The sequence below is a fragment of the Ictalurus punctatus genome, chromosome 21 (assembly GCF_001660625.3).
Source record: "Ictalurus punctatus breed USDA103 chromosome 21, Coco_2.0, whole genome shotgun sequence".
NCBI lineage: Eukaryota > Metazoa > Chordata > Actinopteri > Siluriformes > Ictaluridae > Ictalurus > Ictalurus punctatus.
In genome coordinates, this window is record NC_030436.2 from 15737390 (window position 1) to 15758981 (window position 21592).

At 41.0% G+C, this 21592-nt stretch overlaps 1 protein-coding gene across 3 annotated transcripts in view; it reads left to right on the forward strand.

Annotated features, from left to right (window-relative positions):
• The window catches only part of cdh4 (cadherin 4, type 1, R-cadherin (retinal)), a 429819-nt gene that overhangs the window by 374586 nt on the left and 33641 nt on the right, over nt 1–21592 (forward strand). For all 3 annotated transcript variants that reach the window (XM_017451081.3, XM_017451082.3, XM_017451085.3), the window contains 3 exons: nt 1327–1482; nt 8311–8455; nt 16369–16541. In XM_017451081.3, the coding sequence (XP_017306570.1) occupies nt 1327–1482; nt 8311–8455; nt 16369–16541 (474 nt within the window). The remainder of the gene's footprint in view (nt 1–1326; nt 1483–8310; nt 8456–16368; nt 16542–21592) is intronic.

Sequence of the window (21592 nt, forward strand, 5' to 3'; positions counted from 1 at the left end):
TGACATGGCCTTCTGGGCTTTTTCTGTAGATGAGAGAAAATCAGAAAGGAAATCCAGTTTTAATATTTTATCGAATGTTCTAGATGGAGACGTTCATTCATTTATTTTCCTTACATTTTTTTTCCTGGTGGATGTCACAGACTGAGAAGATCAGACAAGATCTCTCTACCACCAGCCACAGATTCCAGCTCCTCCTGGGGGATCCCCAGACATTCCCAGGACATCTGTGAAATATAATCTCTCTAGCTGGTCCTGGGTCTGCCTCAGTGCCTGATACAGCTCTAGTGGCATCCTTGTAAATTCCTCAAACCACCTTAACTGGCTCCTCTCCAATTCTCCTCTCAAATTGAAGGAGCTGCAGGTCTCTCTGAGCTTCTCCTGGATATTCGGTGAGGAAATCCAAGCAACCCTGTGGAGAACCTCATTTCCACCAGCTGTACTTACGAGCTTATTCTTTTGGTCATTAGCCACAGCTCGGTATGTAGCATGTACTTGTAAACATAGAACTTTATTAAACTGAGCTCCTTCTTCACAAGCACAGCCACCACCATGCCTCTCCGCCACTGGTGGCCTGGTCCGTTTGTCAATCTCATGCTGTTGTTTTTTTTTTAATTATTTGTTTGTTTGATTTTTGGAATTTTCCTCGATTTTTCTCCCCCGTTTAGTCTTGGCCAATTTTCATACACCTGTTAGGTCTCCCCTACCATACGTCAGGTGTCCTCCGAGGCGCGTGAAACCAGCCGACTGCATTTTTTTTTTCGAACTGCTGCTCATGCTGCGTCACAGAGTGGCATAACACACTCGGAGGAAAGCGCTATCTGCCCTCTTCCGCATACATGCTCTCACAGACGCCCAGGATCGGTTAGTGTTGCTGTGATTGACAGAGGAGGCTGAGCATAACCTCCCTCCCACCCAGGCAAAGTCAAAAATTCTCAAGTCTGTATAACTTTAGAATCAGCCAGCCGTCTTCAGCCATGTCTAATCTTGGAGCTCAAAGAATCACCGTCCGTAATGATACGGCAGTAATTAAACCCTCAGCTTTTATTATATGTTTATTATATATAAAACATCTTTTATCTTTCATTATATTATGAATACTTCACAAGTCACAGAGTCATTTTCAACTCCCTATTCTTACACCAGTAGTATACTGATGATTTATAAGCATGATCCAGTCATTAATAACATGTGATTAACACATCATATGGTAGTTATAAAGAAGGACCTGTGGAGGTTCTTATTAATTATTAAATAATTATTAATCCCTATTTTGGGTCTGTCGTATTTTCCGTTCATTCCGGTTACAATTTGTGCTGTTCTCTGCAGATCCGCTCGGACCAGGATAAAGAGATTGAAATCCGGTACAGCATAACGGGAGCCGGTGCTGATCAGCCACCCAGTGATGTCTACATCATTGACCCCATCACCGGGAAAATGTCCGTCACCAAGCCGCTGGACAGAGAAGACCGAGCCTCCTACCATGTAAGTCATATAACGATACGTCTGTCCATTTTCTTACCATTTCTACTGAACCCAAATGCACACATACACACACACACACACACACACACACACACACACACAGCTTCTGCCTTACACTATACATGCGAGAACATGCATTCTTTGAAGATACCCACCAATATCTATGCATACTAATTACTTAATGCTGCTTCTTGCAACCAAAAAAAAAGTACAAAGGAATTTTTTTTTTTAAATAATAAAAAATCTTTCCCTATCTGTATTTCTCTGTCTCCATTTCTATTTTCAAAGTTATCAGGTTGTGTCATTTGTTTTTAGTGAATATCAGTGTGTGTGTGTGTGTTCATTCAGCTGATTAGCTGTTCATCCAAGTGAGATCGGGAGAAGAAAAACCTAAGTGAGCTAAGCAATCAATCAACACTAAAATACCGCACACAAACAGTAATTGCTCAGTTTCCCTCCTACACTCATTTGCCATGACGTTATTTTTTTTGTTGCAGGAAGTGCAACAGGTTTACAGTGCTATGAAAATGCCAGTTTGTTTGACTGTAGCCAGTTATAAAAGTTTTGGAAGAATTTTTCCTGAATGTCCTTTCACTGGCACAGCTAATGAAAATGGTTAAATAGTGTGTGTTAAGATATTAATAGTGGGAAAATGAAAGGAGTTCGGTCATTTGTAACTCGCTTTCTGAAATCACGTTGATTTGGGTAGGCGGTATTGATTATTTATGTAAAACGGCAGCTCTGACAGGTCGTAATTCAAATCACAGGTTTATATTAATGCACTCGGTATAATCTTACATAAGGACTTGTATGACTGATGCGCCAAAATATAAAGCTAATAAAATGGGGAGGGGAAGAAAAAAAAAAAGCAGTGATGTGGTGAAATTTGCTGCGAGAGTTATTTGACATTTTTGGAAGGAGCCTCCGGTGTAAACGCTTTGTAACAGTTAGAGGTGAAACTGTAACTTTACTGTTTTCTGCCACAGGAACGTGTTCAGGACAGGAGGCTGTGCAGTGTCTGGTTTTATGGTAACTTGTAACAGTTTGTAAAATGATGGTAACATTTTGTTGTTGCAGAGCTGGTGAAGGAACAAATGTTTACAATGTAGCTGTTATAACGTAAGTGATAACCAGTCCGTACAGGATTTCATACAGTCTTTTTTTGATTGTTGCGCACAAAATTGCTTGATTCTGATGCGTTTATTTATTTATTTATTTATTTACTTATCGCAATGCAATTTGCGGAGGGTTTTTTTACTTTCTTGGGGAAAACTACTTGAATTGGTGAAATTGTCGTGGTTTGTTGGTACATGAGAACTTTTAGCTGTACTCGGGTTCGACACACATAAATCGAAGAGGGCTTAGGCTGAATGCGCGTCGTGACATCATCACTCTCGGCCCAAATCCTGCGGTCATTTTGAAAAATGATTGATTTTTGCGTTCATTTCTCCGATTGCAAAATCACAAAATCCTGGAGGGACTGGCATGTGACAGAATGTTGATGTTCATCGTATAGAAGATGCTCGGATGTTTTATACGAACATTTTTGGGGGTTTTTCTATAAGACGGTGCTGGATTTAAGTATACTCAGAAACATACTGTTACCGTGAACCACGTCCTCAAATACTGTAGTGAGAGTACATTTAGTTTGTAACTTTCAACCCCTGCTAGTTATGCGATATACATAAGTATATGCATCTTGGAATTTTATTGTGTTAGAGATATTTTGTAAAATACATAAATAAATAAATAAATAAATAAATAAATAGTGGAATTTTATTATTATGATGAATATAGACTACTGCCCCCTTGTGGTGTGTAGAGTTATGTTTTTCACACAGGCAGAGAATGTGCGCACATCTTGACTGTCATCTGTAATCTATTGAGTCTGGGCAGCAATCCGTCCGTTTCAGCGTCTACTCGCCATCCGGTATCTCCTTCGACTTGACAGCTCTTCAACCCAACAAAGGACAAAATTGTTTTGTTGCTTGTGAAGCGAAATTGCCTTAATAAAGGGAATAGAATGCAGAAAAGACAAAAAGGGACACATTTACGAGTGTGGCAGCTCTGCCGCTGCCTGTAGTCTGTAACGTTTCTGTTTAGATTCGGGCTCTCCTTTTAAATAATGTGGCGTGATAACAAGGAAACGAGGCTATAAATGGCTCTGGAAAAGCAGGTTTTTACACAGTTACTCACTTATACGAGGTTTGGTGGCAGCGTGCAGTTGATAATGAGTGAGAGAGCGAGAGAGAGAAAGCGGGAGCGAGGGGGCGAGAGATTATTCTTGTTGACTTGTCAGGGGTAATGAGTATGTGTGTCAGTCTGTTCTGACTCAGCTGGGAAAACAAATAACGGTGTGACCCTGCCCTCCACGTGCCTCTGTCTCTCCCGTGCTGACACAAATCAAACCGAGAACGAGCCCACGGTTACCCTTTATGTTGAAACACACACACAATGGGCCTCATTTAGCAAGCTGGATACGAACGAATTTATTCATAAATTGTTCACAGCAGTATATAAACAGGAAATGTCGTATTCATGAACCCACTTAGTTTGGATAAATGTTTGTATCCTACGAGAGCTCCTGAGTTTATGTTTAAGGAGATACTCTTGGTGAACCTTGAGCGATTGGCTTCAAATCACAAAATTGGCGAGTTTCTGCACATTTATATACGGACCATGACGTCAGGTTTAAATTGCTTATTTATTTGAATTGCATGTTTAGTGAACATTTCACCTTAATGACTTGACTCCAAAATAAATCCATGAATGAAGACAAATCAGACCAGTGGGACCAAAGCACGTTTGCCTCGCACCTCTGGGGTTGGGGGTTCGATTCTCACCTCCGCCCTGTGTGAGAGGAGCTTGCATGTTCTTCCCGTACTTTGAGAGGTTTCCTTCTAAGTACTCCGGTTACCTCCCCCAGTCCAAAGACATGTGTTGTAGGTAAATTGTCTATAGTGCGTGAATGGGTGTGTGCCATTGGGCTGGCACCCTGCCCTGTGCCCCAAGTCCCCTGGGGTAGGCTCCAGGCTCCCCGGCGACCCTATGTAGGATAAGCAGTACAAAAAAATGGATGGATGTAACAAAACAGCAAAAGTAGGAATTGGATAATCAATATCTAAGTAAATCGTGAATGCAGTGTAGATTGAACAAACATTATAGACACACACTCAGTATATGAACACAGTCGTTCTCATGCTCGCAGGCACAGCTTAAAATGACTGCCTCTGCTTTTGCTATCTGCTAAAGTGCCAGAAGTGTTCTTGGGAGAAACTGCATGAATTTTAGTGAAATGAGGTCTTGGCCAAATCTGACTTCAGGGTTGACTCAAGCATCTCTCTCTCTCTCTCTCTCTCTCTCTCTCTCTCTCTCTCTCTCTCTCTCTCTCTCTGTCTCTCTCTCTCTCAATCGCTCGCTCTCTGTTTCCGATTCCTGCCTGGGCTGTTTTCGCAGAAAGCCATGCACTGCCAGAGAGCCTGCCAGAGAAACTATACTAAGTGCAACTGTTACTCTAGATTATCAAAGATTACGTAACTAATCTTGGCATTGATGAGACTAAACTCGGGTAGAAAACTTCCTTGCGTTTTGCATCACTGTGTGTTGTTGCTGCTGTAGACACTTGGTGATGTGGGAAGGCTCTTTTTTAAAATTCCCTTTTAAAAGTTTTAAACTGTTTCTGAGCATCCAGGTGATGTATAGTCGATATAGAAAGTCCACACCCCTGTGAAAATAGCAAGTTTTTGCAGTATAAATCATGTCAGATGTTTTTTTTTTTTTTTTTTTTTTTTCCACCTGATACAGCAACCAACAAAATTCAAGTGAAAAACCAACAGAAATGTTTTAGGGGGGAAAAAGGAAAAAGAAAAAACTTGCAATAAGATAAAACAGATAGAGGGAATCATGAATAGCAGCAAATACCTGACTTGACTAGAGCCCCAGTCCCAACTGAAGAGAAGCAGCCTCATAACATCATGCTGCCACCACCATGCTTCAGCATGCTTCACATTCAACATATCTTTTGGAATTATGCCCAAAAAGTTCTACCTTAGACTCATTAGACCACAACACATTCCACATGGTTTGGGGTGACTGTATGTGTGGTTTGGCAAAATATAACAGGCTTGGACGTTGTTGTTTTTTCACCCTAAATCATAGCGCAGACGTGTGAAGAATAGGAGAGATTGTCACATGCAGGGAGTAACCAGTAGCTGCCAGATTTTACTGCAGCTCCTTTAATGTTTCTGTTGGTCAATACACAAATTGAAAACACCCCAAAACCTACACTTGACTATCCCCCGTGTGTAAAAGTGGTGTTTCATTGCATGGTTAGCTCTTCTGTTTAAGATGCAATGACACTTCAGCAGTAACGCAGCAGTATTTAAGGAGAATGCAAGCAGGAAAGCTGTCATAAGTGAAATTTTTAGTGAACACTTATTTAGCTTACAAAAATAAACCCGCACTTGTGAACATACTGCACTCTTCTAGCAGTAACAGTTTGCATCTCCTGTTGTTTATAATGGAAAAAAAGGAAATGAACCTTTATTTTACAATGTATCTGTATATAAAAAACAATCTAAAACAATATGGGTGTATCCAAGAATAAGTAATAATAAAGGAACAACTGTCAAACAATGTTCTACAACATTAAACATAACTATAAGTAGATTATTTTTTTGAGTATGATGTGTTGTTTTCTAATAATTGTAGTGATGTAAGCGGGATAATCACATCACCCTGTTGCTGATTGTCTTCCTCGAACAGCATGACCTGTCATGTTTTATTGCTTGCTTGACGTCTTCAGTTTGCAAACCTTTGCACTTGATTCATACGAGAACGCACTTGCTCTCTTTCTCTCTCCTGCTAGAGGACTTTCCACCCTCACAAACACCCTGTTCCAGTCCTGCTGTCCAGCATACTAATGATGCCATAAAGCCACACATTTGCAGTCCACACACTGGGGGTCCACAGATCAAAGATCAAAGATGTAGGGCCTCAGACCAACAAAACACACACACACACACACACACACACACACACACACACACACACACACACATACATACACGCACACACACACACACACACACACACACACACACACATGTCCCACCCTCATTGCCCTGTCTGCTGAATGCTGAGTTCTTGTTGTGATTTCTTTGGCAACAGACAATGGAAAACTCTCCAGTGTATCTGTCTGTCTCTCTCTGTCTCTCTCTCTCTGTCTCTCTCCCTCTGTTTCTGTCTGTCCCTCCCTGTCTCTCTCTCTCTGTCTCTCTCCCTCTGTTTCTGTCTGTCCCTCCCTGTCTCTCTCTCTCTCTCTCTGTCTCTCTCCCTCTGTTTCTGTCTGTCCCTCCCTGTCTCTCTCTCTCTGTCTCTCTCCCTCTGTTTCTGTCTGTCCCTCCCTGTCTCTGTCTCTCTCCCTCTGTTTCTGTCTGTCCCTCCCTGTCTCTCTCTCTCTGTCTCTCTCCCTCTGTTTCTGTCTGTCCCTCCCTGTCTCTCTCTCTCTGTCTCTCTCCCTCTGTTTCTGTCTGTCCCTCCCTGTCTCTCTCTCTCTGTCTCTCTCCCTCTGTTTCTGTCTGTCCCTCCCTGTTTCTGTCTCTCTTTCTCTGTCCCTCTGTTTCTGTCTGTCCCACCCTGTTTCTGTCCCTCTCTCTCTCTCTCTGTCCCTGTTTCTGTCTGTCTCTGGTTCTCTGTCCCTCTCTCTCTCTCTGTTTGTTTCTGTCCCTCCCTGTCTCTCTCTCTCTGTTTCTGTCTGTCCCTCCCTGTCTCTCTCTCTCTGTTTCTGTCTGTCCCTCCCTGTCTCTCTCTCTCTCTGTCTCTCTCCCTCTGTTTCTGTCTGTCCCTCCCTGTCTCTGTCTCTCTCCCTCTGTTTCTGTCTGTCCCTCCCTGTCTCTCTCTCTCTCTGTCTCTCTCCCTCTGTTTCTGTCTGTCCCTCCCTGTCTCTGTCTCTCTCCCTCTGTTTCTGTCTGTCCCACCCTGTTTCTGTCCCTCTCTCTCTCTCTGTCCCTGTTTCTGTCTGTCTCTGATTCTCTGTCCCTCTCTCTCTCTGTTTGTTTCTGTCCCTCCCTGTCTCTGTCTCTGCCTCTCTCTCTGTCCCTCTGTTTCTGTCTGTCCCACCATTTCTCTCTCTCTCTCTCTCTCTGTCTCTGTCAGTCTGTTTGTCTCTCTATTGCTCTGTCTTTCTTTCTGTCTGTATTTCTCTGTCTCTCTGTCAGTCTGTGTTTGTCGCTCTGTTGCTCTGTCTTTCTTTCGGTCTGTCTTTCTTTCTGTCTGTCTGTATTTCTCTGTCTCTCTCTGTGCGTGTGAATGTTTTCTCTGACACTCAATAGTTTGAGTAAAAAAGATGCTTTTCTGCTGTACTAAAAGCTGTTTTCAGGAACCAGACTAAAATAAATGAATGAGGAATAAAACATCCTCTGTGTGTGTGTGTGTGTGTGTGTGTGTGTGTGTGTGTGTGTGTGTGTGTGTGTGTGTGTGCGCGAGTGTGTGTGTGCAAGTGTGTGTGTGTGTGTGTGTGTGTGTGTGCTCTCTCTCTTATTTTGCTCTCTTCCAATCCCTGACAGCCTCACACACGGCATACAAAGACATTACTAATAGAAACGGAAATAAAAGCACATCACACGTGCAGTCTGGGTTAAATGTGTGCAGGTTACACACAGGGCACGCACATTCCCGTTTTACTGACGCAACACTTTCTTGTGGCTGTGTATTTAAATAGTTCCTTTTCACATTTAGGTGTATGAATGGAAGTGTAGCATTGGTTTCTTGCGGCGTTGTAGATGTGCTGTACATGTGTATTAACACACTTTCTGTTTCCTTCTGCAGCTGAGAGCTCATGCAGTGGACGTTAACGGAAATCAGATGGAGCCTCCGATTGATCTGTACATTTACGTCATCGATATGAATGACAACAGACCTGAGTTTCAGAACCAGGTCTATAATGGATCTGTTCCCGAGGTCTCCAAACCAGGTACGTGTTGATGGTGAAGCTGCTGATGATGGTGATGTCAGACCTACTGATCATAATGAGGATGATGATCATGGTAACGCTTTACATTAAGGCTCCTTTAACGAACATTATTTACTGCATTAGTTAACATTAGCAAACTATGGACATCAGCACTAATAAACCACAGGTGATGTTAACAAAGTCACATCTGCGTTAATCTACTAAACACATCTACTAAAGTTTATTCAATCCATGACTGAAAACAAATCCACATAAATAAACAAAAAACTTATTACAGCATATTCTGAAATGTTAATAACTTCCTGAACTCAGGTCTCCAGGTGTAAATACTAAAACTTGCTTCTGTCTTGGGGCTGTACGATATGACCTAAAATCCAAATCTCGATTCATTGAACATTTTACCTCGATTACGATTAATGAACGATTATTTTGTTTTTGTTTCTTTGCCCACGTGGTTGACTGACAAGGTTTACATTACATTTACATTTACATTTATTCACTTAGCAGACGCTTTTATCCAAAGCGACTTACAGATGAGAAAGATACAACCAAAGCGATATATCAAGCAGAGAACAATACAAGTAGTGCTACCATACAAGATCCATTAATTGAATTCCAGAAGAAGCAAAGTGCAGAGTAGAGGTGTAAGTGCATTTTTTTTTTTTTAATTGAGTTGGTTAGGTGTTCATGGAAGAGGTGGGTCTTTAGCTGTTTTTTGAAGATGGTGAGAGATTCTGCAGTCCGGATTGAGATTGGAAGTTCATTCCACCACTGAGGAACAGTTAGTGTGAAGGGTCTGGAAAGGGACCTTGCGCTACGCTGAGTTGGACCTGCTAAACGTCGGTCGCTAATCGATCGCAGATTGCGAGAGGGAACGTAGGCCTTCAGGAGAGAGTTGAGGTTTGTACTGTACATATGCTCAACTATTAAAGGTGGGATTTTTTTTTTTTTTCTAATGAAAGCGTGCTTTTCTTATCTTTGTGATTTTAAAATAATTGAAGGAAACAAACTATTAAATTATATAAACTATGGTCCTACATGAGCAGAGATCAGATGTGGCTGCAGAGCGCTGAACAGACTTCGGTTCAGCAGATACCTTTTTATGACGTTTTATACATGTTGGCCAGCGCAGTCTGGGGAAAATATGGTCACGATGGCACAGTGTATGTTCTGTCGAGAGTTTTAACGAGGTGTTTAAACCCACTGCGCTGCACTGTCGCTACGGGAGCCATATCTTTTGCCATGTAGTAACAAATTGGCGTCTTTCCATCTTCTTGAATCCTTTTCATATTGTGTAGCATTTTTTTAAATGCTCGTGTTATCGACGCCTGCTTTGTGGAGGCAGTTGTTGCTGGGTGTTTGTCAGTCTCTCTCTCTTTTCGAGCTGTTCGTATTCGGTAACGTGATTGTGCTGCGAGTGTTGAAACAGACTGGTGGTATTACCTTTGGTCGCTGAAACGGTTTTTCTGCAGTGTTTACATTTGACGTCATTTTGTTCGGTTTCTTCTTTACTGAAGCCAAAGCGCGTCCAAACGACGGACACGGCGTTTTTCTTCGGTACAAGCTGCTCCTGTTGTTCGGTTGACTGGGCGTTAGAGCTCGCCTTGCATGTTGCATCCATGCCGCTGAGTGGATGGGGCGGAGTCACATGACTCCACACGCGGTAGTATGTGGTTTTTTTGTTTTTTTTTTAAGGGGAAAGTAGTGACAGGATTTAAAAAAACGAAATAACCGACAAGGGGAAATTACATCGGTTGGAGGTTCTGAATTTCCGTTTCGGTTAACCATCCAGCCCCATTCTGACTCACTTTTGAACCGCAAACATGAACATGTACAAGGTATTATTCATGTTGGTCATAGTGGCTTAAATTTTACTCACTGGTAGTATGAACATTGCTTAATGATTGGTCAAAAATGTTTTGCTGTTGATTATTTTCCTATAACAGCATGCCCTGAAGTGTTTCATTCCTTAGGAGGTGTACCAGTTTTTGCTTTTTGATCAAATCATAGCCTGACAGTAACAATGCCGGCACACTGATGATGATCATGGTATGTTGATGATCATGATGCTCCTTTTATCTTTGGCCCCTAAAACCATAAACCTCCCCATTATGCCTCCTGTCACCTCCTCTCAGTCTGATTAAAGTGTAGCTTTATTTATTTATTTTTTTTGGCTTTAGTTTTTCCCCATGCTGTATACTTTGAGGTCACAGAGGAGTAGCTGTCATACGAGAACAGCCGAGTGTCCAGTCGAACTGAACATTGTGTTGGGTCACGCCTCAGAGAAACAGGGTGTCGTGAGAACCATTCCGTTTTTATAGTCTCGACTGTATCAGAAAACTGCGTCCTCCGGGGGATCTGTAAACAAGAAGTACAAGGGAGAATGAAAACAAGTTTTTCTCCTCTTCAGTAGAGCGTGTATTTGCAGCATGCTGACCACTTCTGCTAATTAGCGCACAGAAAGCATCGCCGTCTCTGTTGTTGTGCGCCCAGCATCTTTCTCCTTTGTGCTTTTGTCATCCACAAACAGTGACACGACTGCGCTCAAGCTAAATCCAATCCTTTTCTTGAGGTTCAAGAGAAAATGTGAGAGACAGCCGAAAACGCAAGCACGACCTGTGAGGTAGTTTTTCCAATTTACATCTTCCACGTTCGTTCACGTGATTTGAGTCTCTCAAAGGATTCACTGGAAAGGAGCTTAGCCAACACAATCGTATCAAATTCTCTTGGAGGTAAAGACACCACAGTGAAAGCAGAGCATGTTGGGAACAGGGCTTATCACTTTCCGCACATGTATATTCAATTATCGCCACGATCCATCAGTGGAGCTCTAAATGCAGAGTTTCATTTTTTTCTTTTGAGCAAGGCTCCCATTGGGAGACACACACAGATTAATTGAATCTCGCCTCTTCTAGCCCACACCTAAGCAATCACTGAATTACTGTACTGGCTAATCCAATTTACTTCAAATCCAGGCCGAGTCATGATCCAGACTTGGAACAAATTAAAATAGAGTCATTGTGTGATTTTTTTTTTTTTTTAAATAATTTTTTCTCCCCATGTATATGTGGTACAGAATGATGATGATGTTCGCCCACACAGCATTAACTGTGCCACAAAAGATCTACTATGCTTCTTTCATTTTTTTTTTTTTTTTTTTGTCAGTTGATTAATTTATACTGAAGTCTTGGAGGGAAAAAGTGTTTTCCCTTGGTTATGTGTTTTACCCATTTTATGCAAATCAGTCAAAAAAAAAAAAAGTATTTAATAGCACTACTTAATAAGACATATTTGCATTAATTAAAAAAACACAAAAACACTTGAGGCGTTCAGGTAGCACCATTAAGCTGTTCATGTAACAGAACCACAAAGTGCTTATTAACATTATTCCGACGTTATTGTGTAAAGTAAGAAATGTGGGATGTAACCGAATGTGAATACATTACTCGGAATGAAAACATGATGTCGTCTAAATGGATACAAATACAGACAGGAATAGGAGGTATGTTATTCCTTTTTTTTTTTTTAATGAAAGCTTGCCAGAAAGGTTAACAGAGTATCCAGTTGAGAGTAGAGCGGTGACGTGGGATGCGGCAGAAATGTCGCATGACTGTAAGTTATTGCTGTTGTGAGGGAGCAGTCAGATGACAAACAAACATGAATCGGAGGACAAAGAAACATGAGAAAATCATCATGCAGCACTCATACATTAACAGCCTTCATCTATATAATGATTCGTCATTAGTAACTGCCTGGTCAGGATCACTGGGGTTTAAATTAGGCTATTAGTCAGTCCCTCCAGGATTTTGTGATCGCAGAAATTAACGCAAAATCAAGCAAACTTCTCAGTATTTGGAGGAGTTTGCAATTTTTCAAAATTACTGCCGGTTTTTGGCAGATTCAGAGATAGAAATTCACGCAAATGTTGGCATTTCTACTTCCAGTGTTTCCAGGGGTATAGTTGCAAGGTTCATATTTAACTAGTTTTTCTTGGCCACACCCACTTTGGGTTTATATACAGATACAAAGATTTGGAGCACCAAACAGATCCAGATCCAGATAGTGTAACTGTGTTCCACCCCTGATCTGTACGACTCTTTTCTGAGCCGCCCTTTCTGTAACATCACGTTTACTTTGCTGAGACATGACTCACAGGCTCGACTCTATTCTCGCAATCTTCTAAATGACCCTCAAAGCAGGGTTCCTCTCAGGCCTTGTTGAAGTTAAAAAGCCAAGCAGGCTGCTTGGGATAAAAATAAAAGTCCTAGAGTGCACTTGGGTGCCCAATTTTTCCTATAGCAAGTGGAGTGGTGGGGGTTGGGGGTGGTTGGGCCTGGCGGGGGAGGGAGTTTGCAAACATTACAAGAGGAGGTTTAAGCACTTTTTTCCCCACCAGACCGGCTGAGCCATGGGCTTCATTACGCTTTCACAACCGCTCTCTGGAGAAGAGGAAAATAGGGGATGAAGATGGATGAGAGCAAGCGGGAGAGAGAAACAGACGCAAAGATGTTTCAATTGGCTTAATGGACGTGGAGCGAGGCTCGGCCCCTGGCTCCTTTCGCTGGAGAGCCCATTTGCCTTATTATGGTCCTCAAAGGAGCTGTAGCAGCAGCACAATCCCACGCTGAAAGATTTACAGGGTGGAGAAGGGTAAAGACCGGACACAGCATCCTCCGATAGTGCAGACATTGCTGCTGGCTTTAAGGAATGCCTAAGTGGTTTTTTGCAGCTCATCAATTTGAGCCACTCAAGAGCCACTGAGAGCTTGATGCAAGTTATATTTCTAAACAAAACTGTGGATTTGACAGAAATGATGGACTATGTATAAGTACTCTTATCATAGATTTACTTTGGGAAGATGATGATGGAAAAGAGCTCAGACATTTTCTACAACAAGTGCGGCAGCGTGTGGTGAACTTAGATGAGCTAGAACATCAAAGGTCATCAGAGATCATCGCTGTCAGAAGGCACTTTCTGATTGGAATGAAGCAGAAGTCAAATTGAACATTTAAAAAAAAAAAAAAAACACTATAGAGAATATAAACAATTTCCAGGATGTATTCCGACTTTACACCTAGTATTCCTGGGATAGGCTTCAGATTCATCTTGACCCTGACCAGAATAAAGTGCATCAATCAATCAATGGGGGGGGGGGGGGGGGGTCTATTTACAGTACTTTAATGGAAAAGTACAGGAGATGCTAAAAAGTGTTACCATCCATGTTATTTTATTTCTTAAACTTAAGCTTTTAATCTTAAATTTTCAAACTTTGGAATTGTGAAAAAATTTTAAAAAGAGGATGGTGCTTATCTCTATAAATTGCTAATGATTATAATGTAATATAAATCAGGGGTGTCCAATCTTATCTGCAAAGGGCCGGTGTGGGCGCAGGTTTTCATTCCAACCAAGCAGAAGCCACACCTGTGGGTCCTGATATAAATACAAGTCAGAACATAACATTCCACATAACGCCAAATGCCTCGCTATTTTCTTAATGTTGCTTGGCAAAATCTTGTGAAGAAATCAGTTTATATAGCTAATGTTACCCACCATATTTTTGCTCCACCCTGATAAAGATAGTGTAAAGTAAAGGCTGTTTTTAAATGAACTCTTTAAAACAAATCAAGATATGAAGTTACAGCCATTTAAGGGTTTTTTTTTGTCCTAATTCTTCTGAAGGCACGTCCTGGTCCTGTCCAAAAAATTTTCCCGTCCATCACTTTTTTTCACCGGATTTGTTTCCGGTTTCATTCTGCTTTGTGTGTTGATCGTCCGTTTCTTGTCCGGTTACTTTTAAGCATCTCAAAGTCAAAAAGCAATTACATTTCTGAATTAGTTTTGAATGAAACACTTGGAGGTTAACCGTTTTCTGCATCGTTTTAACTCCTACCCACTCAGAGTAAATAATCCAAGTAGAGAATTCCACCCATTAAAAATTGAAAGTGACATTTGACATTCAATTCAGCTCTCGTTCTTTCTGTCACTCTCTTTTATGGCTTCTCTGAATTTGACAAGCAATCAAGCGATCCTCTGCATAGCCCCCCCTCTCTCTTTCAGTTTCGCTTTTTTGGTTGTTCATATTGATGTAGCCCCATCAGAAGAGGCCATAATTGTTTTTCATGCTCTGCCTTTGTTCTCTTGTCTCCTCTGGCTTGGTGTCAGATCCTGCTCAGAAATGTAATGAAGTTTGAAATGGAACCCTCAGCCTTGATTATCCCTTCATAGGTGTTTTGTCATGGAAATGATGGCACTATCTCCTAGCAATTATGCCTGATCCAGTGCCTCCTGTGAAGATGTAGTTAGTCATTAAAGCCCTAAATCAGTATCTGCCAAAACACGCCTCACAAACGTCACACGCCTCACAAACAGCTCCGAAGTGTTATTACGAGCTTTTCAGGCAGAAGATTTGAGCAGATGGCTTTGAGTTCAAATCCCAGGACTGCTAGAAAGCTACTAGCTCTTAAGAAAGAACCATTTCCTGGTTTCTACACGGGATATTAAACAAGTGATTTCCATCCCATCCATCCATCTTCCATACTGCTTATCCTACACAGGGTCACAGGGGAGCCTGGAGCTTATCCAAAGGAACTCTGGGTACAAGGTGGGGTCACCCTTGCTGGGGTGCCAGCCCATCGCAGGGCACAATCGTACACAAATTCACACACTACGGACAATGTGGAAATGTCAATCAGGCTACTGCGCATGTCTTTGGACTGGACGAAGAAACCGGAGTACCCGGAGGAAACCCCCAACACATGGGGAGAACTTTGTATTGTATATTAATAAATACAACATTGTATACCAATAAAGTTATAAGAAGAAGCACAACCTCTGCTGCTAATACTAACTTCTGTAACTTTTAATACAGATCTTGTCATATAAAGTCTTTTGAATTTGTCTGCAAGAGACCAAGTAAGTCTTTAACTCGGTCCAAAAGTTTTGTGGAATTTTTCATACAATTTGATACCAGTTTATAGACATTTTGAGCAAGTTTTGACCAGGTTTATCAGCCTCGCACATGGTAATGCTTTGCGAGTTCCTATGTGCAGCTTGCCATTTGGAGTGATTGCTGATAGGGTTTGTTTTTCGAGGCGACTGGAGACTTGGAGAGGCCACTGATAGAGAACTACCAAGTGGCTGGAACATAACATCAACAGAATGGCATTAGCGAAGACCGACAGAGTGACATTTCGCCCACGTCGGGGGGGAAATAGCGAGGTTTTTTCCTGGGTGTACGTGCACAGAGGGACCGTAATTGCTCGCCCACGTTTGAGATAGTGGGTGACAAGCTTGTCGAAATCAAAAATCATGCTTTAGGGGTTAAAGGCCATGAAGTACACTGCCCACACACACACACACACACACACACACACACACACACACAATTGAGTCATGCTCAAATTGCTGTGTTTATGTTGAACACCTGGCAACACACCACGGCTCATTAAGTCTGGTGTGTTAATAGGGCGAGCGAATGGAAGCGAAACAAGGAGAGACATATCCATAAGGTCCTTATTAACAAACTCTTCAAGTTTGGATCAATTTAAAGTGCGCTGATGGTTGAAACTTGAGTCTGGAGACGAGACTTTTTTTTCGTAAGGAGAACAAGGTGCATGAGAAGCGATGTCAAAGGCAACACAACACTTTATTTACTGTTTAGAGAATCATGGGCTGAATCACTGAGCCGTTACGTTCCTCATCAGACGAGATGAGAAATCACATACGCTTGCATCTATTGTGTCTGTTCATAATTAGTCATTTCTACACTGACAAAGAGCCAGAAATGACTTTTTGCCAGTGATTCATACAAAAGAGTAGGTTTTCATGTTTCACACTAGACATGAAAATGGAATGAGTCATTCCGCCAGCAATTCATTCAAAAGAGCATGTGTGTTTTCCAATTCTTTCTACAGGCACGTCAGTGATGCGCGTGACTGCGATCGACGCTGACGACAGCACGATGCCCAATGGCCTGGTGCACTACAGGATCCTGAACCAGAGTCCACACATCCCCATTCCCAACATGTTTACCATCAACGGAGCTACGGGCGAGATCAGCACCATCGCAGCAGGCCTGGACAGAGAGGTACGTTGCTATTCTTTAACACGAATACTCACCGAAAAATGGTATTTCAGTCCAGCATTCAGGAGAGGTAAGGGTCACATGCACTGCAGGGGGACAAGCTTGTTAAAATACAAGTTTGTAAGCATGACAGATGATGAATTAGGAACAATACAGAACTAACACGGGGCATAATTAAAGGCTGAAAATAAAACAAGACAAAGATACTCAGAGACTAACGAGGGCAAAGGAGACCAGTCTCCTGTAGCAGACATGTACATCTGAAGGATTTGGTAATAAATCTAAAATGCGTGTTTTGCAGGTATTTTGCTCGGACTGTGGGAGCATCAACACCAAAGTAAATCTCAGTATAAGCTAGTGAACATACACTGGCTTTGGCTGAAATTTCACACAGGCACATAAAATGCATTACAATTGGAAAAGATTTTCACAGCTCACTGCCAAATATAATTATATTACAGTCCTTTACTGAATTACTTTTATTTTTGATCATTACTACATTATTAGCATTATTAGTACTACACTATTAGCATTGTTGCAGCTTCATTAGCGTTATTAGTACTACACTATTAGCATTGTTGCAGCTTCATTAGCGTTATTAGTACTACACTATTAGCATGGTTGCAACTATGCTAGTATGATCAGTACTATGAGGAAGCAGGAGCGCTGTGATTGGAACTCTTTTGAACGCATGTGTATGAAAGCATAAGAAAAAGTACAAATTCTAACTCCGTCTCAAACCAGTGCTTTGCAGGGTTGTATGATTATCACATTATTAATTATTCATACCCTTACTTAAAGCAAGCAATATGAATCCTAATGAGAGTGATTTAGTTTGATCACATGTGAATGGGGTCATGAGAAAAACTATGAATGCAATAACTCTTGGCCTTACATTAGTCTTTTGAAACTTTTTCTTCATATTAGACCCTGTATTACTGTGAATGTGTACATCTGTGAGTGTGTGTGTGTCTGTGTATAAGAACTTATAAGAAAAAAAAAATTTGAATTAATATCCATGCTGGATGAGAAACTTTGCCCTCTGGTTCCAAACGAAAGTCTAGCCAACGGCCAAAGCCTTGAGATGCTAAGGGCCATGTCTCTGCCCTGCTTATTATTTTTGCCTAAAGGCTTCTCAGCTCGAGCCTGTAGCTCTGCTTTATCGACATATGCTCAAATACATGCGTCAAGGGCCGTGACCCCACTCCCACATTCCTCTCACTCTCACCTACCTGCTGATTAGCATGTTTCTGTAATCTCATACACACACATACCACACCTTTTTTTCCTCACTCTTTTCTTTTTGAGTCTAGTCCTCTTTTGCTGTCTAGGTTATTTTTTGTTTGTTTTGTTTTGTTTTGTTTTTTAAAAGTCTAGTCCTCTTTTGCTGTCTAGGTCTGTTTGTTTATTTATTTATTTATTTATTTATTTACGTCTAGTGATCTTTTGCTGTCTAGGTCTGTTTATTTATTTATTTATTTTAGTCTAGTCCTCTTTTGCTGTCTAGGTCAGTTTTTTTTAGTCTAGTCCTTTTTTGCTGTCTGGGTCTGTTTGTTTTGTTTATTTGTTTGTTTGTTTTTTTAAGTCTAGTCCTCTTTTCCTGTCTCGGTCTATGCCTTACCTTTATGTGTGTACATGTAAAGATACGCAAGAGTTCTCATAGCCACTCTACTAACAAGTGAGGTCATGTAAAGTCCAATGTGAGTGGACCTGGTGCCGTTCTTCATCAATTTGTGCTGTCTGATCCCCTTAATTTCTCTCAGCAGGGGCCGCAACACACTCGCTCGCTCTCACTCTCACTCTCTCTCTCTCTCATATCCAGATTGGAAATTCTTCTTTAAAATTTTAATGAGGTCAAAGAAAAAGAAAATCTTTTTCAAAACACTAAAATGTAATATGAATAAAATATCATAAATTAATTTCATGGCTTTATGCTGAACTTTGTTTCCTGTGTTCTATGCTGGACTTGATATTTCCTCTGCTGAATTTTTTTAACCATTGCATAATATCAAAAATAGATTAAAAACAGGTGTAATATATATATTAGATATATTAAAAATGCCCTTGCGTATAACAGGTAATAAAATACAATACAGTTATTTTGTTATAAAATAAAATTGTAATAAAATCGTATTTACCCTATAGTATGTGAATGGGAGGGGGGGATACAAATAAAAATTGTATATGCTTGTTATATATCTTTAATACATTCTTGTAACAACACGAATTTTATTTGGAATACTATTCAAGTTTGCGTTCCATTTAACAATGGACGTAGTTTTCTGGACTTAGAACCCTTAATTCACGTCAAGTCACTTGTATTAATATTGCGATGTTAACAACAGATGTTGAAACAAATCAGCTGGTGGATTTATATTTAGTTCCGTAATGAGTGAGCCAGAGGTGACAACGGCAAGAAAAGCTCTATGAGATGACATGAGGAAGAAACCTTGAGAAGAACCAATCTCAAAAAGGAACCCATTCTCTTGTGTGTGACAACAGATCTTGTGAGATAAATCATTATTCTTCCACGGTTATATACTTGAAGGAGAAGGATGTTCACTATGAGTGTATTGGGAATAAGAGGCCAGGGATGAGCACAGGATAGTCTTAATGATTACCGTAGCAGATCTTAGATAAAAACCTACAACATCCAGGTCAGATTATTCACTGAAGAACGGCTGAGACATGAGCATGAACTATTTTTTGGAAGCCCTGCAACGCACTGGTGTTGCGTCCAGGGTGTATTCCACCCTCGTGCCCAGTGTTTTTGGGATAAGCTCCAGATCTATCATAATCCTAACCAGAGAAAGTGAGAGAGTGTATTGTGAATCTTTAGGGTAGGGTAAAAGCTAAGAACCCAGCGAGCTCTTGCAGATCCCTTTCCATTGTTGGTTGTAGGTCTACTTCCTTTAACAGCTATCTGTAATCCAGCAGTAATGAAGGAAGCTCACTGAATTTACTTCAAACAATTGTGTACATCACTTTCACACTTGCAATTTTTCTAAATTACCGCTGATTTTCTACAGATGTTGGGCAAAGACGTGTCATGTGACCTCAACACAACGCGCGTTCAGCCAAAGCCCTCTTTGATTCACGTGCACCGAACATGAGCACAGCTAAACATTTACTAGCAAACATCATTGCGAAAGACCGTGCAAAACTATTTCGTGCTATTGCAATTTCACCGATTCAAGTGTATATATTTATTATTATATATATTATGTTTACATATGTATGCAATACATATATGTGTGTATATGTATGTATGTATGTGTGTATATATATATATATGTGTGTGTGTATGTATGTCTATATATATATATATATATATATATATATATATATATATATATATGTATATGTATATGTATGTGTGTGTGTGTGTGTGTACGCTCACTTCATATACATCTTTTTGGTATACACCTAGCTGTTAGAAACTTGTTTAAATTAATTTAGTATAAGTAATTGAATCATGTTTTGATGAGAAACTGAATATTTGAAGTTGAAAACTATATGTTCAGATTTGCCGGACCACATACATTCCCCATTTTTCGGTGTAGCATACAGTACGTAGATCTGCACTATGTAGGTCTAGCAGCTACAACTGTTCTCTTTGTATCTCATGATACAACTGAAGCAACACCCATTAATCACTCCACCTCCCACCTGTGCCATTATGCCAAAACTAGGGCACACCGGGGTGTTTACATACCGACTGTTACTGATAATAACACGCCAACATATATACACACACACACGCACACAGAGGGTACAGAGCGAGCAGAACGGATCACACACAGTCTCTCTTCGAAAAACGGCAATAAAAATATATGCAAAAGCTCCAGAACACAAAGTGGCACAATTACGACAATAACCCCGTGCGGAGATAAACGAGAAGGGATGCGCATGTGCACTCATTTAATAGGACTCCCAGGAAGCCCAGAAGAGCTGGTGCTCCACTAGTGCAGTATTTAATCAAAAGCTCTGGAAATGTCAGCGTCCGCGCCACAGGACACGCCATCAGATGGAGCTGGATACTGCCGAGAGTTGAGAGATTTATCACAGACACACACACACACACAGACACACACTTGCTCATCAGGAGGAGGAAAGAGCTTTCATCAGTAGCGTGATCCTAATTGGAATATTTATGCAATAATTAGTGGGGTGAAGAAGCCCAGTGCAGAAGCTCGAGACTGCTGGGATTCAAGGATCACTGTAGTGTCATACAGGACTGCTCAGAGGTGCATAGCAATTAAACCTTTCGGCTAGAGACGGGCTGACCTCTGCTCTAATCTCACCACTCACACACATCGTATTAGTTAAGAATCACCAAAAAAATCATGTGGAAAGTTACACAGGACTCCTTTTTGTTTTGTTCCTGGTGTTATTTTGGATTAGTGAGCAGCTAGTGATGGCTAGCTAACTACAGTTCTCAAAAATGAGTTCCTCTTGCTGTTCAATAGTTCTAACTTTCTAATTAAGGTCTATATGGTATCTTTTACGAAATCATACATCGTTCAGTTGAACGTCATTTGATTTCGTGCAAAGCCGTGAAGAAGCTCGCGAGTCAAAAGTTAGCTAGTTGTGTCACTGATGCGTAATGATTAGCAGTTCATGCATTTTGCTTAGGTTCTTCAGTTTCCTTATTCATTCATTCATTCATCCAGCTTTATCCTGGTCAGGACCAGGGTGGATCTGGACTCTATCCCGGAATCACTGGGTATGCACCCTGAACGGAATGCCAGTTTATCGCAGGGCAAAACACACACACATTCACACCAAAGGGCAATTTAGAGTCCACCTACCAGCATGTTAATGTGGTGTTCTTTGTAGAGTTCTATATTTACAGCATTGCTCTGACCAAGCACCATGGCTACGAGTACATCTCTTTCTCTTCCTGCCTTTATCAGGAACTCTATTTTCAGTCTGGACATAATCTAGCTAATCAACGTGTACTGCATTTGAACATTACAGAGGGTTAGATCAGACCCTACTCAACGTCAACGTCAAAAATATGCAATATTTGTAGGAGCTTGCAATTTTTCACA